Here is a 12752-nt window from a genome sequence, read left to right as displayed (position 1 = left end):
GGGAAAATGGAATTTTAAAATGTTTATTTTTTAGTAAGTAAAAATTTTGGTGCAAAAAAAAATGAAATGCATGCATTTCGTGACAGGCATTTTCCATGAAATTTTTGAAGACTGCTCGTACTTTTTATGTGGATTTATACACGTGCATGCATGCTTTTAAAATACAGAAAGCAATAAATAAACAAAGAAATAAATAATAATAATAATGAGGGGCCAACCTTGTGGCACAACAGGTTAAAGCCCCAAGCCTGTAGCACCAGCATCCCCTATGGGTACCCATTTCAGTCCCAGCTGCACCACTTCCCATCCAGCTCTCTGTTATGCCTAAAGCAGTGGAAGATGGCTGCAGGGAAGCCCCTGTACCCACGGGAGAGACCCAGAAGAAGCTCCTGGCTCCTGGCTTTGGATCGGCACAGCTCCGGTCATTACAGCCATTTAGGGTGTGAACCAGCAGATGGAAAACCCTTCTGTCTCTTTTAAATCTTTTAAAAATAAATAAATACATAATAAAACCCAGAAAGCTGCTGATGTTCATAAAAACAACACTCAAATCCCATTGGTAATAAAACATTTAATACACAACAGGCAAAAATCACAATCAAAAGGCAGCTTTCTCTAAAAGACTATGCCAACCCACACCAGTACTCACTGCTTCTGTTAGATTTCAGCCCCTCCAGGCCCTGACACGCTTGCAAAACACCCATGCTGGCACCCACTGGCCTCCTCTGCCTGGGCGGGACCTCTCTGACTGACGGGGAAGTGTGTGGAGGTGAGACCCTGTTCTCAGAGAAGAACTCGATTTTCTCAGGGTTTGCCTTCTGAGTAATAAATTTAGAGAGGTTTTTTGGGGGAGCGGTTTTCAACTCACAAAAAGCCTTTATTTTATTAAGTTTTCTGAACGGAAAACTTACTCATTATTGCTAAATCTGAGAGAAATGAAAACCTTGCAAGCGCCTTGTGGCATTGGTTCTCACCCATTTACACTGTGAGCCTTTCAGGAAACTCTGATGGAGGCTTTGGCGCCTCCCTCCGCAAACACGCAAGGACACAAAGTTTTTATGCATCATTTCAACACTTTCCAGGAAGCTGAGAATCCCTGCTGAGAGCAAGCAGGCCCCCTGAGGGCGGGCTCCGTGCATCGCCAAGCAGGAACTGCAGGGCTAAGGAGACGCTCTCTGCCGGCCCGGCTGCCACTGCCACCGACAATGCTGCTTCAATCAATTCACGGGATCCTCACCGCCCACACCCTGCTGCGGGGTGGACAGAGCGCTGCAAACCCTTCTCTCTAGTGCTGTCACTGCAGACATGCACAGACACAGTTCTCAACAGTGTGGCCCAAAACCAGCTTTCTAATTTAAGCCAAAAACTCATATTCATTATGCTTTTTATGTAAATGATTTTTCTGTTTGAAAGAAATACAGAGAGAGAGAGAGCAAGAGAAAGAGAAAGCACGCAAAAGACAGATTTTTCCATTCGCTGGTTCACTCTCCAAATGGTTAGGGCTGGGCCAGGCTGAAGCCAGGGGCTTCTTCCAGGTCTCCCACATGGGTGCAGGGACCCAAGCACTTGAGCCATGCTCTGCTGCTTTCCAGGGAGCTGGATCAGAAGTGGAACAGCCAGGACTTGAACTGGTGCCCTTATGGGATGCTGCAGATGGAGGTTTAACCCACTCTGCCACAGCACCAGCCCCTCATTATGCTTTTATATCTCTGGTTTTATCCCAATTTCTCTGTCAGTAAAAATGAGCACTTTAGGAAAAATGAAATGTATGCTGCTTCTCTTACATACAATGGGATTTCCAAAATACTCTACCATCATCCTCAAATTCTTGGGATTTTCCTTCTAGCTTGGACTCCTCCTTTTAATCACTAGTGTAGATGAGAGCCTGGACAGAGTCAACAGGCAAAACATAATGTCCTTTCCATCCAGTTACAAATAAAATACACATCAGTGTGATTAAAGCTCATTTTCATTTAGTGCTCTTTTTTTCTTTAAGGATGTATTTATTTGAAAGGCAGAGTTAGAGACAGGGAGAGGGAGAGAAAGCTCTTTCATCCGCTGGTTCACTCCCCAAATGGTTGTTGCAACAGCCAGGGCTAGACCAAGCCAAAGTCAGGAGCCAGGAGCTCACCTGGGTCTCCCCTGTGGGTAGCTGGGACCCTAGTGCTCAGGCCACCTCCCCTGCTTTCCTAGAAGCTTTACTGAAAGTGTGCAGTGGCGCTCATATGGGATGGCTTCCGCAGTCTGCTGTCCCACAGTGCCGGCGCCTTGTTAGGGTTCTTACATACACAATTCTTCAAACAGAAAGGGTCCCCTTAGAAAGCCCACTTTCAGAGCACTGGACTCCTACGTGTCTGTCTGCTTGCAATTAAGTCAGATCCTACACAGGGTCTTCCAAAAGCTCGCGGAAAATGTTTTATTATGAGAAAACTACGCAGAGATTTCAAAACTCTTTCACCAATTTAAACTTCTCTTTAATTCCATTATCCACACACTTTCTGAAGTCCCCTCATAAGGACGTCCCTGGTCTCAGGTTTGGAGTAGATAACTCGTGTCAATCAGCTACTACTACTAATAGTAACTACTACTATCTAATCCCCACCACCTGGCATACTATGCAAATAACTGAAATAGGAGATTTCTGGCTTCCAAGAACACATTCTCCCGCAGAAGCACATTAGAAATGCAGACTGCATGGAGCCAGAGGCACTCTGGTAAGGTGGGTTGGGCCTCTGCCTGTGGCTTGGCTCCAGCATCCCTTGTGGCACAGGTTCCTGTCCCGGCTGCTCCTCTTCCAATCCAGCTCCCTGCTATGGCCTGGGAAAGCAGTGGAGGATAGACAGGGTGCTTGGGCCTCTGCACCCACATCGGGGCCCAGGGGTTGACTCCTGGTTCCTGGCTTAGGGTGGGCCTGGCTCCAGCCGTTGCGGCCATTTATGGAGTGAACCGGCAGGTGGAAGACCTCTCTGTCACGCCCTCTTTCTGTGGTTCTGCCTCTCTGGTAAAAGGAAGGGAGAGACGGAGGGAGGAAGGGAAAGAGGGAGGCAGGGAGGCAGGGAGGCAGGAGGAAGGGAGGGAGGGAGGGAGGGAGAGAAGAAGGGAGGGAGGGAGAGAGGTAGGGAGGGAGGAATGAAAGCAGCATTTGCGAGTCCACGGCCTGCATCCACTGGGAACCCAAGCAAACCAGAGACCGCTGGCTGCAACCTGCCTGCCACTCTGCCATCTTCATTCCACGTTTTTAAATTTCTATTTTGAAAAGCATTACAAGGATACCAAAACTGAATTATTAAAATACCTTATGGATGATGAGTGCTTTTAATCACGGGACAAGCAGAATATCAACCCTTAAAATTAGCACAAAGATTGGGGCCAACGCTGTGGCACAGCGGGTAAAGCCGCCGCCTGCAGTGCCGGCACCCCATATGGGCGCCGGTTCCAAGTCCTGGCTGCTCCACTCCCTACCCAGCTTCTGCTAATGCACCTGGGAAAGCAGTGGAGGATGGTCCACGTCTTTGGGCCCCTACACCCATGTGGGAAACCCAGAAGAAGCTCCAGGCTCCTGGCTTCGGATAGGCCCAGCTAGGGCCATTAAGGCTACCTGAGGAGTAAACCAGCAGATGGAAGATCTCTCCTCTTTCTGCCTCTCTCTGTAACTCTGCCTTTTAAATAAAAAATAAATCTTAAAAAAATAATAAAATTCTTAAAAAAAAAAAAAAGTTAGTGCTAAGAAGTAGGCAGAAAGCAACTGAGTAACATGATCCTGATTTTGCCTCCGAGAGGGAAATCAGAGAATGAAATGGAACGCGGTGTGCCCAAGGTCAACGTCAAAATAAAGAAGAGCCAAAGCCAGGACAAGAGCAGTGAGGAAATCAACGAGCCCTCTGGCTAAGATACACTTGCTAGAACTAAGGTGAACCCTAACTTTAAATGTGTTCTAGTTGAGACTAAATGTTGCTCTGAGACTTTTATTTTTAAACTCCAGCAGAGTAACTGACTCCCACAACCACATCCTAGATCTCACAAATTAAAACTGCATGGGGGGGCCAGCGCTGTGACTCGCATCCCGATTGGGCACCGGTTTGCATCCCGGCTGCTCCACTTCCGACCCAGCTCCCTACTAATGCAGCTGGAAAAGCAGCAGAAGAGGGCCCAAGTTCCTGGGCTCCTGCACCCGTGTGGGAGACCCTCATGGAGTTCACGCTCCTGGCTTCAGCCTGGCCCTGAAGATCTCTCTTTTCTTCTCTCTCTCCTCCATCCCTTCTGTAACCCTGCCTTTCAAATAGAAAAATAAATCTTTAAACAAACAAACAAACAAACAACGTGGTGAGCACTGGATTAGAAACCAGATTGATTCCTCTACTTTTAATGAAACCATCTTGGGCAAACTGTATTATTTCTCGGCAACAAATACATGATCCGTCTGCACGTGCAGCAATACAGAGGTATCTATCTCAAGCTGATACACACCCTCGACCCAGGCCTGCCTCCACTGTTCTCCCAGGCATGGGGAGAAAACTCCAATGACGAGATGCAATTCCACTTTGAGAACTATGAACTACTACGTAACTGTTAATGGAACCATACAAAGGCGATTCTAGTCTAGAAGTCAGCAACTGTTTCCCGTCAAAGACACAAACACACTGTCACCCGGTGTGGTAGCTATCAGCAATTAATGCGCAGGACTAGTTAACACACGTCCCTGACATAGACATACACCCAGCACACTGACGACAGGAGTTTATGGAACCCAGAAAAACACATCAGCTGTTTTCCTAGCTTAGCTGTGCTTCCTACCGTCCATTTCTTATATCTACCAATCTGTAACAGATATGCTTTTTAAAGAGTCCTGCACTAAAATTTCTTTCTACAATCAACACTTTTCACTAAAGCAAAATACTCTCTCAGAGTGAGCTATCAAATAGTCAGCTCATTCATATGATCAAACTGAGACACGTACATCATCACAAGGTCAGCTCAAAGAAAATCTTCACCTGAGAGTCAACACGTGAAAAAACAAACAAACAAACAAAAAAGGCTGACAAAGGTAAGCGACTGAGCCCCGGAATCCTGCCAGGTCCTGTAAAAAGCTCAACAAGCCACCCTGAAATGTCAGGGAGGGTCTTCTCCCTTCCCTGCAAAAGGCTTGGGAAAGAAGGTGATGCAGAGGGAGTCCGAGACCCAACTGCCTGTAACCCAAAAAAAAAAAAAAAAAAAAAAAACAACAACTTGGGGAAACTGAGCTCACACATGCAGGCTCTGAGCCCTCAAGCCCCCTGCTACCAGCCCCCCACCCCACCCCACCCCACCCCACCCCAGCTCAACATGAAGCCGCGTCTTCGCCACGCTGCTCCATGCTGCACAGCAGAAGCTTACCACTTTCAGGGTGAACCCAGCACAGACAGCCGGAGTCGCCAGCTCACCTCCTCTTCCCGCCCCCTTCTGGTTTCTCCAGGCCTCCACGGCAGCCCCCAAATCAAGCCACAGAGCCCCGGCCCCTTCACTCCAGGGTTCTCACGCTAGCCAGCTCTCACTCAGCACAGTTCTGCAACGTCTCCCCCACTTAGCCTGGGCTGCGGAAGCCTCAATCAGAGGAACTGTGCCCAGGAGGCACAGCAGGAAGTTAGAGACGCAGTGAGTAAATGAGCATGCTCAGAAGGATTCGGAGCCCATCAACCTCTGGAGTTTTTCATTATAATAACAGCCTGACTTCTTCTCAGGCTATTTGTATAGAAACAAAGGTTTCACAGTGACTTCTTATTAGACAGTATACAGCCTATTTCAACAAAAATTAAAAGAAAGGGTTAAAACCTTTTCATGAAAATATTCCTTTTCACAAGCCCCAGGATAAATATCTCTTCGTATTTATTCACATACTGGAATTTCATGTTGTACATGCATAAAAGACAACCAGAAAGCAAATTATACAAATTGGCTTGACTTTAATTATAATGAAAAGATACTTACTGTATTCCAAAATCTAGAACTGACGGCTGAAAATGTAAGCCTTTCCCACCAAGTAGTTTGTCAGAGAAGCTAAAGAGAAAGAAAAGAAAAAAGGTTAAGTTTCGTTGCAGTTTTAAAATTCGGATGCTGACTTAAGATGATACACTTAACAAGTTTCAATGCATAACTTATCATTTTATTCCCTTTTACATGAATTTATACTAGATTTTTTTTTTTTTTTTTTTTTGACAGGCAGAGTTAGAAAACAGAGAGACAGAGAGAAAGGTCTTCCTTTTCCATTGGTTCACTCCCCAAATGGCCACTACAGCCAGCGCCCTGCACTGATCCGAAGCCAGGAGCCAGGTGCTTCCTCCTGGTCTCCCATGCGGGTGCAGGGCCCAAGAACTTGGGCCATCCTCCACTGCCTTCCCAAGCCACAGCAGAGAGCTGGACTGGAAGAGGAGCAACCGGGACAGAACCGGTGCCCCAACCGGGACTAGAACCGGGGTGCTGGTGCCGCAGGCGGAGGATTAGCCTAGTGAGCCACAGCGCCGGCCTGTACTAGAATTTAAACGATCAATTAAACCAAATCATGAGAAGTCTCGCACAATTCTACAGTTGCAAACATTTACGAAACTCTTAGATGATGGGTAGTCCGAGTTCATATCAAACATACAGATACAAAAAGCATTCAGACAAAAATGAGAATACATTTAATGTTTAAAAGGCTTCATTTCTGGAAAAATTCAAGTAACATGGGCATTTTCATAAACTCCCAACTCAACAACGGACAGACGGGGCAGGGCTTTGGCCCACACTGAAGCAGCAGGGTTCACTCCTGGTTCCAGCGCCCTGCTCATACCGACCCCTGCTGGGAGGCAGCAGTGACGGCTCAGGGTGCCTGCCACCCATGTGGGAGGGGGACCTGGATTGAGTTCCCAGGTTGTGGACGTTTGTGGAGAACGATCCATCAGATGGGAAAACCCTGCCTGCCTCTCAAATAAGTAGAATAAACAACGGACTAGAGAAGGCATCCAGGTAAGGTGGTGGTGGTGGGGGGGGGGACCCAGCCCCGTAAACCTGCCGGTCTATCGCGACAGGGAGAGGGCGGCGCGGCACAGCCAGGCCAGCTCAGGAGAGCTCTGCGTCGCCAGGGCTGTGGTTTCAAGGCTAGCAGCCACACAGAATCTCGCGTGGACGATCACCATTTCAGCAGTTATTACTCAGCATGACCACATTTTCCTGCAGAACCAAAAGCCGCAGATACTCAGAAAAACACAGAAAGAAAACACATAAAGGAAAACGTAATCAAGACGTGACAAAATATATGAACACACTTCAAGGCATAGAACACACACACGAAGGAGGGTACTTCAGCAACCTCGTGGAAAACTGGAATGAAGAGGCAGTTCAGGGGCAAGCACTGGGTCTAGCAGTTACGATGGATACCACTTGGGACTCCTATCACGCGTGCCTGCATACAGACATATTTGTGTGTGTTTTCATTTAGGCAGCGAAAAACACAGAGACCGTTCTCCCATCCAGTGGTTGCTTCCCCCTGGGAAAGGCCAAGCAAGAGCTAGAGGCCTGGAATTCAATCCCAGCCTCCTTTGTGGCTAGCAGGGACCCAACTTCCAGAACCATGACCACCTGCTGCCTCCCAGGACACACGTTAGCAGGAAGCTGGGACTGGAGCAGAGCTAAGACTCAAACCAAGCACTTGTACATGGGGTACAGGCATCCCAAGCAGCACCTTGACCCCCATGGCAAACACCTACTCTTATATATATATCATATTATATATATATATATATATTCATCAACTGTCACAAGACCTTTTCAAAGCCATGTAGTTCAAAACCACTTAACTGGAGATGCTCCTAAAGGTAACACATATTGTTTTCAGAGACTGGAACGACCCTTCCATTTTCTCCTTCCACTAAGCAGACCTTGACCAAGCATGGTGCAGAGGCTGGTCCAGACACGGACATTTGCGTTTTAAACCTGCTGGCCAATAAGAAATAACTGTGCAGCCTTCAGCAGGTGGCTACCCTAAATCTCATTTTTCTGGACGGCACTGCAAATATTGCAGAAACCACACAGCCTCTTCCAACACCCTCCTTCCGCCTCTGCTCACACTGCCCACCTCCACCCTCTCCCGGTCATCGTCTATCTGTATATTCTTTCCTCCAGCTTCAACAGGAGCTGCATTAATAAGAAAGGCGCTACCTCGGCCTCCACCGTCCCAAGTGCTGTCAACCTCTCCACTCATTTTCAGCATGGGAGAGAAGACGCAGGCTATATGCCAGACTCCCTCAAACCCAAAACGCCAGGACTGGGGGCAGGACACTGGCTCCCGTGGTTAAGATCCCCTACACAGTGTGTGGGTTCAAATCCCGGTTCTGCTGTCCAGCCCAGTTTTCTGCTAACGTGCGCCCTGGGAGACAGCAGGTACCTGGCTCATGTAGCTGGGTCCCTACCACCCCGACTGAATCCCAGGCTCCTGGCTGCCTTGGCTGCGGCAGGTATTTGAAAGGTACGCCAGCAGATGGCAGTTCTCTCTCGCTAACCCTCAAATCAGAAAAAGTTCAAAAGGGCCAAGACTGTTTTCACAACCTGCTTCCAAAGAAGCCACTAACATACCCAGCTACTCCAGAAGTGACGTGCAGGGCTGCAGGAGGTGACAGAGGGGAAGCGGTGCCAAGGGCAGGGCCCCCAGGGGCAGCCTGCTCCAGACAGCTGGCCAGGGCTCAGCACTCCAGGAGAAAAAGGGAACAGGCACCCTCACGTGCCAAAACATTGTTTTGTATTTATGTATTTTATTTGAAAGAGAGAGAGATCTTCCATCCACTAGTTTACTCCCCAGATGGCTGCAACAGCCAGGGCTGGCAGGCCAAAGCCAGGAGCCTGGAATTCCATCTGAGTTTCCCACGCGGGCAGCAGGGGTCCAAACACTTGGGCCATCTTCCGTTGCTTAAGCAAGGGCATTTGCAGGGAGTTGGATCGAAGTGGAGCAGCTGGGACTCGAACCAGCACCCATTTGGGATGTTAGCATTATAGGCAGTGGCTTCACCTGCTACACCACAGCGCCGGGCCCCCGAAAAATTATCCTTAGAAAAGTGAGGCTACTGTATAAGCAGTGAGTAAGATAATGCCAGTCTTCTTCCTGCACTAAGCACTGAAAAGTGAACTTGCTGTCAGGTTTTACGAGCAGCTCCCAGTGGCCAGATGAAGATGGGAGGAGCTATCAGTCACTCACCCAAGGTCACACAGCTATTAGGAGGCAGAGCCAAAATTCCAATCCCAATCTGGTGAGGTCAGAAACAGGAACCCTGTATCAAGTTCAGGCATCACACACTCACTCAGGGGCGTGGGCTTGGCTCGGGCTTGGGCTGCAGAGGTCAGCCCCCTTCCCAGGCCCAGGGCTGTCACTCCCCAGTCCTTAGTGGGGTGGCAGATGAGTGCCTCTTAACCCCCAGCCTTATCATTTGTAGCGGAGATGACAGCAGCGTCTACCTCACAGTCACCAAGAGGATAAAACATGGCACCGGGGCCTGGCACACGGTTAGGGGCAATAAATGATCAGATCGTGTTACAGACAGGACACCACTCCCAGCAGGGAAAGCGCAGCGCGGGGAAGACACAGGAGCCACCCGAGCTCTGGATTCAGATGGGGCAGTGGTGACCGTCTCTGAATAAAATACAAACCCAGGCCATCTCACAGCCCAACAGACTTTGAAACCCCAAAGTCAAAAAGTAGTTCTATATCCCCAACAAAATCCAGGCACCCACGGCCCAACCTGAATACGGCAGAAATAGCCAGATTCTGACTTCAAAGAAAACTCTCTATTTTGACCCAAAACGGAAAAATAAAACCATGCTAGTATTTTTTTCCCGAAAGACACAAAACAGATTCTTTTTTCTCATTGGCCAATTACAGCTCATTCGACTTTATAATTTGGAAAATAGATGAAGTTATAGGGAAGGTTGACATCATTAGATAAATTAAAAAATTAGTTCTTAAAGGCAGAATCATTGTGGACATACATGGGTATGAGGGTATGAGCTGGAGAGTACGTGTAGACACACACACACCCCTGGGTATCTGCCAAACACCTAGGCTCAGGAGCAGCAAATGGCCAACATGTGGTCAGCTACAGACAAAAGTTAGCCCCCAACACCAGTGCTAGCTGAGAAATTACGCGGCGTTTGAAATACCAGGGCTTTTATTTCTACCGACAGCTTCAAAGAAATAACCCAAGTGTCAAGAGCTGCAACCACAACACACACAGCGTCCTGCCTTCTCCCCTTCCAGAGTGGAGGTGAACCTTGGCATATTTCACCCTGGACAACGCACGTGACTCGGCAACGGCCAAGTCTACCCTGCCTCCATGACTCCCAGGAGCCTCCAGACCCAGGGCAAACTGAACAATGCAGCTGGGGACAGATCCATTACCAATGAGTGCTACCTATTTCTGATTCAGACCCCTTTTGCGGCTGTCAGCTCGTCACGAGGCAAAGCTCTCCACTGGAAGACAAAACTGAGCGAGAAGCTGTTTGGCCTGTCTAAGCGAGAGGGGCGCAGGGGCACAACGGAGAAGCGACGCGCCCCAGGTGGCCCAGTCCCCTGCGCCCCTCTCCTGGGGACGCCCGCCTCTGCAGGCAGCTTAGCCTGCTCAGCACCAGCCGCAAGGACAAGGGACACCACGCATGTTATGCAGGAAAAGAATATTTATCTTTGCTTAAGATTACCTGGGTTTTTTTTTTTTTTCTTCTATCTCATTTTTTAAACTGTGGCCATATTTTTTCTAAAAATAAAACAAGAGAACAATCGGATGAAGTAACTGGTAGAAAAGTCATTTTGGTGGAAATGATTAGACTGTCCGGTCAGCTGCCAGCTGTGGCCGGCGCGCCAGGGAACACGAGGCATCAGTTTCCTCTTCCGCAGAAAGCAGTGCGCTTGGACTGCACCAGTCTGCGAGCCTTGGGAAAGCGTGTGGACGCCCAGATACCTTATTCCTAGGAATACTAAATCTATTTGCTGACATCACACGCAGCCCTTTAAAAAAAAAAAAAAAAAGTCAACCAGCAACTGAGCTCGGGAACTGAATTAACTGTCACCAACTGTTGTGGCTGTTCAGACACACGTGCCCTGACCAAAATACACTCCCTCTCAAAGCAATGCTCCTCCCTCCAGGGTGAGCGGCAGGACCCTGTGGCGCCTGCGCAGCCTCACAAGCCCCTGGCAATGTCACACTTCCTCAAGGTCAGAATCCAGGAAGCCAGACCAGGCTCCTGTGCCAGCAAACCCAAAGATCAAGAGAGTTAAAGAGAAGTGCACCTGAAAACCCCAGCAGAAGGTTCAAAGAGCAGGGCTAGGGGGCTGGCATTGTGGCAGAGCGGGAAAAGCCACCGCCTGTGACACAGCATCCCGTACGGGCGCCCAATCCAGCTCCCTGCTAATGCATCTGGAAAAGACAGTGGAGGATGGCCCAAGTGCTTGGGCCCCTGCACCTGCATAGGAGACCAGAAAAAGCTCTTGGTTCCTGGCTTCGGTCTGGCTCAGTCTCAAACAGTTCAGCCATCTGGGGAGCCAACTAGTGGATGGAAAACAGCCCTCCCTCCCTCCCTCCCTCTATGAAACTTAAGGGGGGGGGGGTTACAAGGCAGGGCCTTGTGAGATCGGCCCAGGTGAACAGCAAACCAGAGATGGACATGGAAGGCAAGCCACTGCCCCAGAGCAAAGACACAGAGGCTGAGGCTGGGCAAAGCACAGGCCTGGTGTGCAGCATGCCCCCAGGGGCCAGTGAGCAAGAAGAACACCTGAGAGCTGCACAGGCAGAAGGAACAGACAGGACAGAGGGCAGCCCTGGCCAGACGCGGGTGGGGAAGGAGGCTTTGCGAGGCCAGGGGGAGAAGGGACGAAAGGGCGCCTGGTGACGCTCCAGGGGCCAGAGGCCTTCGTGCCCGGGGGGATCTGCGCTGACCTCAAGCCTAAAGGTTGCACCAACTTCTGGAGAACACCACAGTGGCTCAGAAAAGGGCCTGGCCTTTCCCCTGCGCGGAAAGCACCCGCACCTCCGCATGCAGACTGACTCAGGCCCACAGGGAGGGGAGAGCTGGCTGGTTTTCCACATTCCCCAGTGGCCCGGCTCTCATGGGTCTCCCCCAACACCCCAACTGCTACAGTCAGCCACCGCTCAGATGCAAACCCCACCCCCAAGAAAGAAGCATGTGTCCCACGAGACAGAAAACAATCTTTGGGGCCGGTGCTGTGGCCCGGCGCACTACACTGTTGCTATGATCCCGGCATCCCATATGGGCGCAGGTGTGGGTCCTGGCTGCTCCATTTCCCATCCAGTTCCCTGCTAAAGTGCCTGGGAAGGCAGAAGATGGCCCAAAGGCTCGGGCTCCTGCCACCCATGCGGGAGATCGGGATGGGGTTCCGGGCTCCTGGCTTCAGCCTGGCCCAACACTGGAGCTTGCAGCCATTTGGGTAATGAACCAGTGAATGGAAGTTATCTCTCTCTCTCTCTCTCTCTCTCCCACCCCCCCCACACTAACCCTGCTTTTCAAATAAATAAAAATGAATCTTTACAAAAAAAAAAAAAAAAAAAAGCTGTAGGCCATGACCAGGTTGCACAGATCAAGGAAAGGTTTCCACCCATTTCAAAGTCCCTTCTGCCTCAAAAAAGGGGACCGAGCAGACCTCACCAAGGGACTGTCACTCCCGGACCCAGCAGTGTGGAGCGAATAGCGCGTTCTGCTCTCATCAGCCAGGAGAGCATGAGAGGCCCGAGCTGTGCAGA

The 12752-nt window shown here is 49.7% G+C and overlaps 1 protein-coding gene across 9 annotated transcripts in view; it reads right to left on the bottom strand.

The window, feature by feature from the left end:
- TMEM131L (transmembrane 131 like) overlaps positions 1–12752 on the bottom strand; it is a 199845-nt gene that overhangs the window by 82525 nt on the left and 104568 nt on the right. For all 9 annotated transcript variants that reach the window (XM_051819931.2, XM_051819934.2, XM_051819932.2 and 6 more), the window contains one exon: positions 5965–6033. In XM_051819931.2, the coding sequence (XP_051675891.2) occupies positions 5965–6033 (69 nt within the window). The remainder of the gene's footprint in view (positions 1–5964; positions 6034–12752) is intronic.

This window comes from Oryctolagus cuniculus, chromosome 8 (genome assembly GCF_964237555.1).
Source record: "Oryctolagus cuniculus chromosome 8, mOryCun1.1, whole genome shotgun sequence".
Lineage (NCBI taxonomy): Eukaryota > Metazoa > Chordata > Mammalia > Lagomorpha > Leporidae > Oryctolagus > Oryctolagus cuniculus.
The sequence above is the reverse complement of the archived record's forward strand: the minus strand, read 5'-3'. Positions and strand labels throughout refer to the sequence as shown.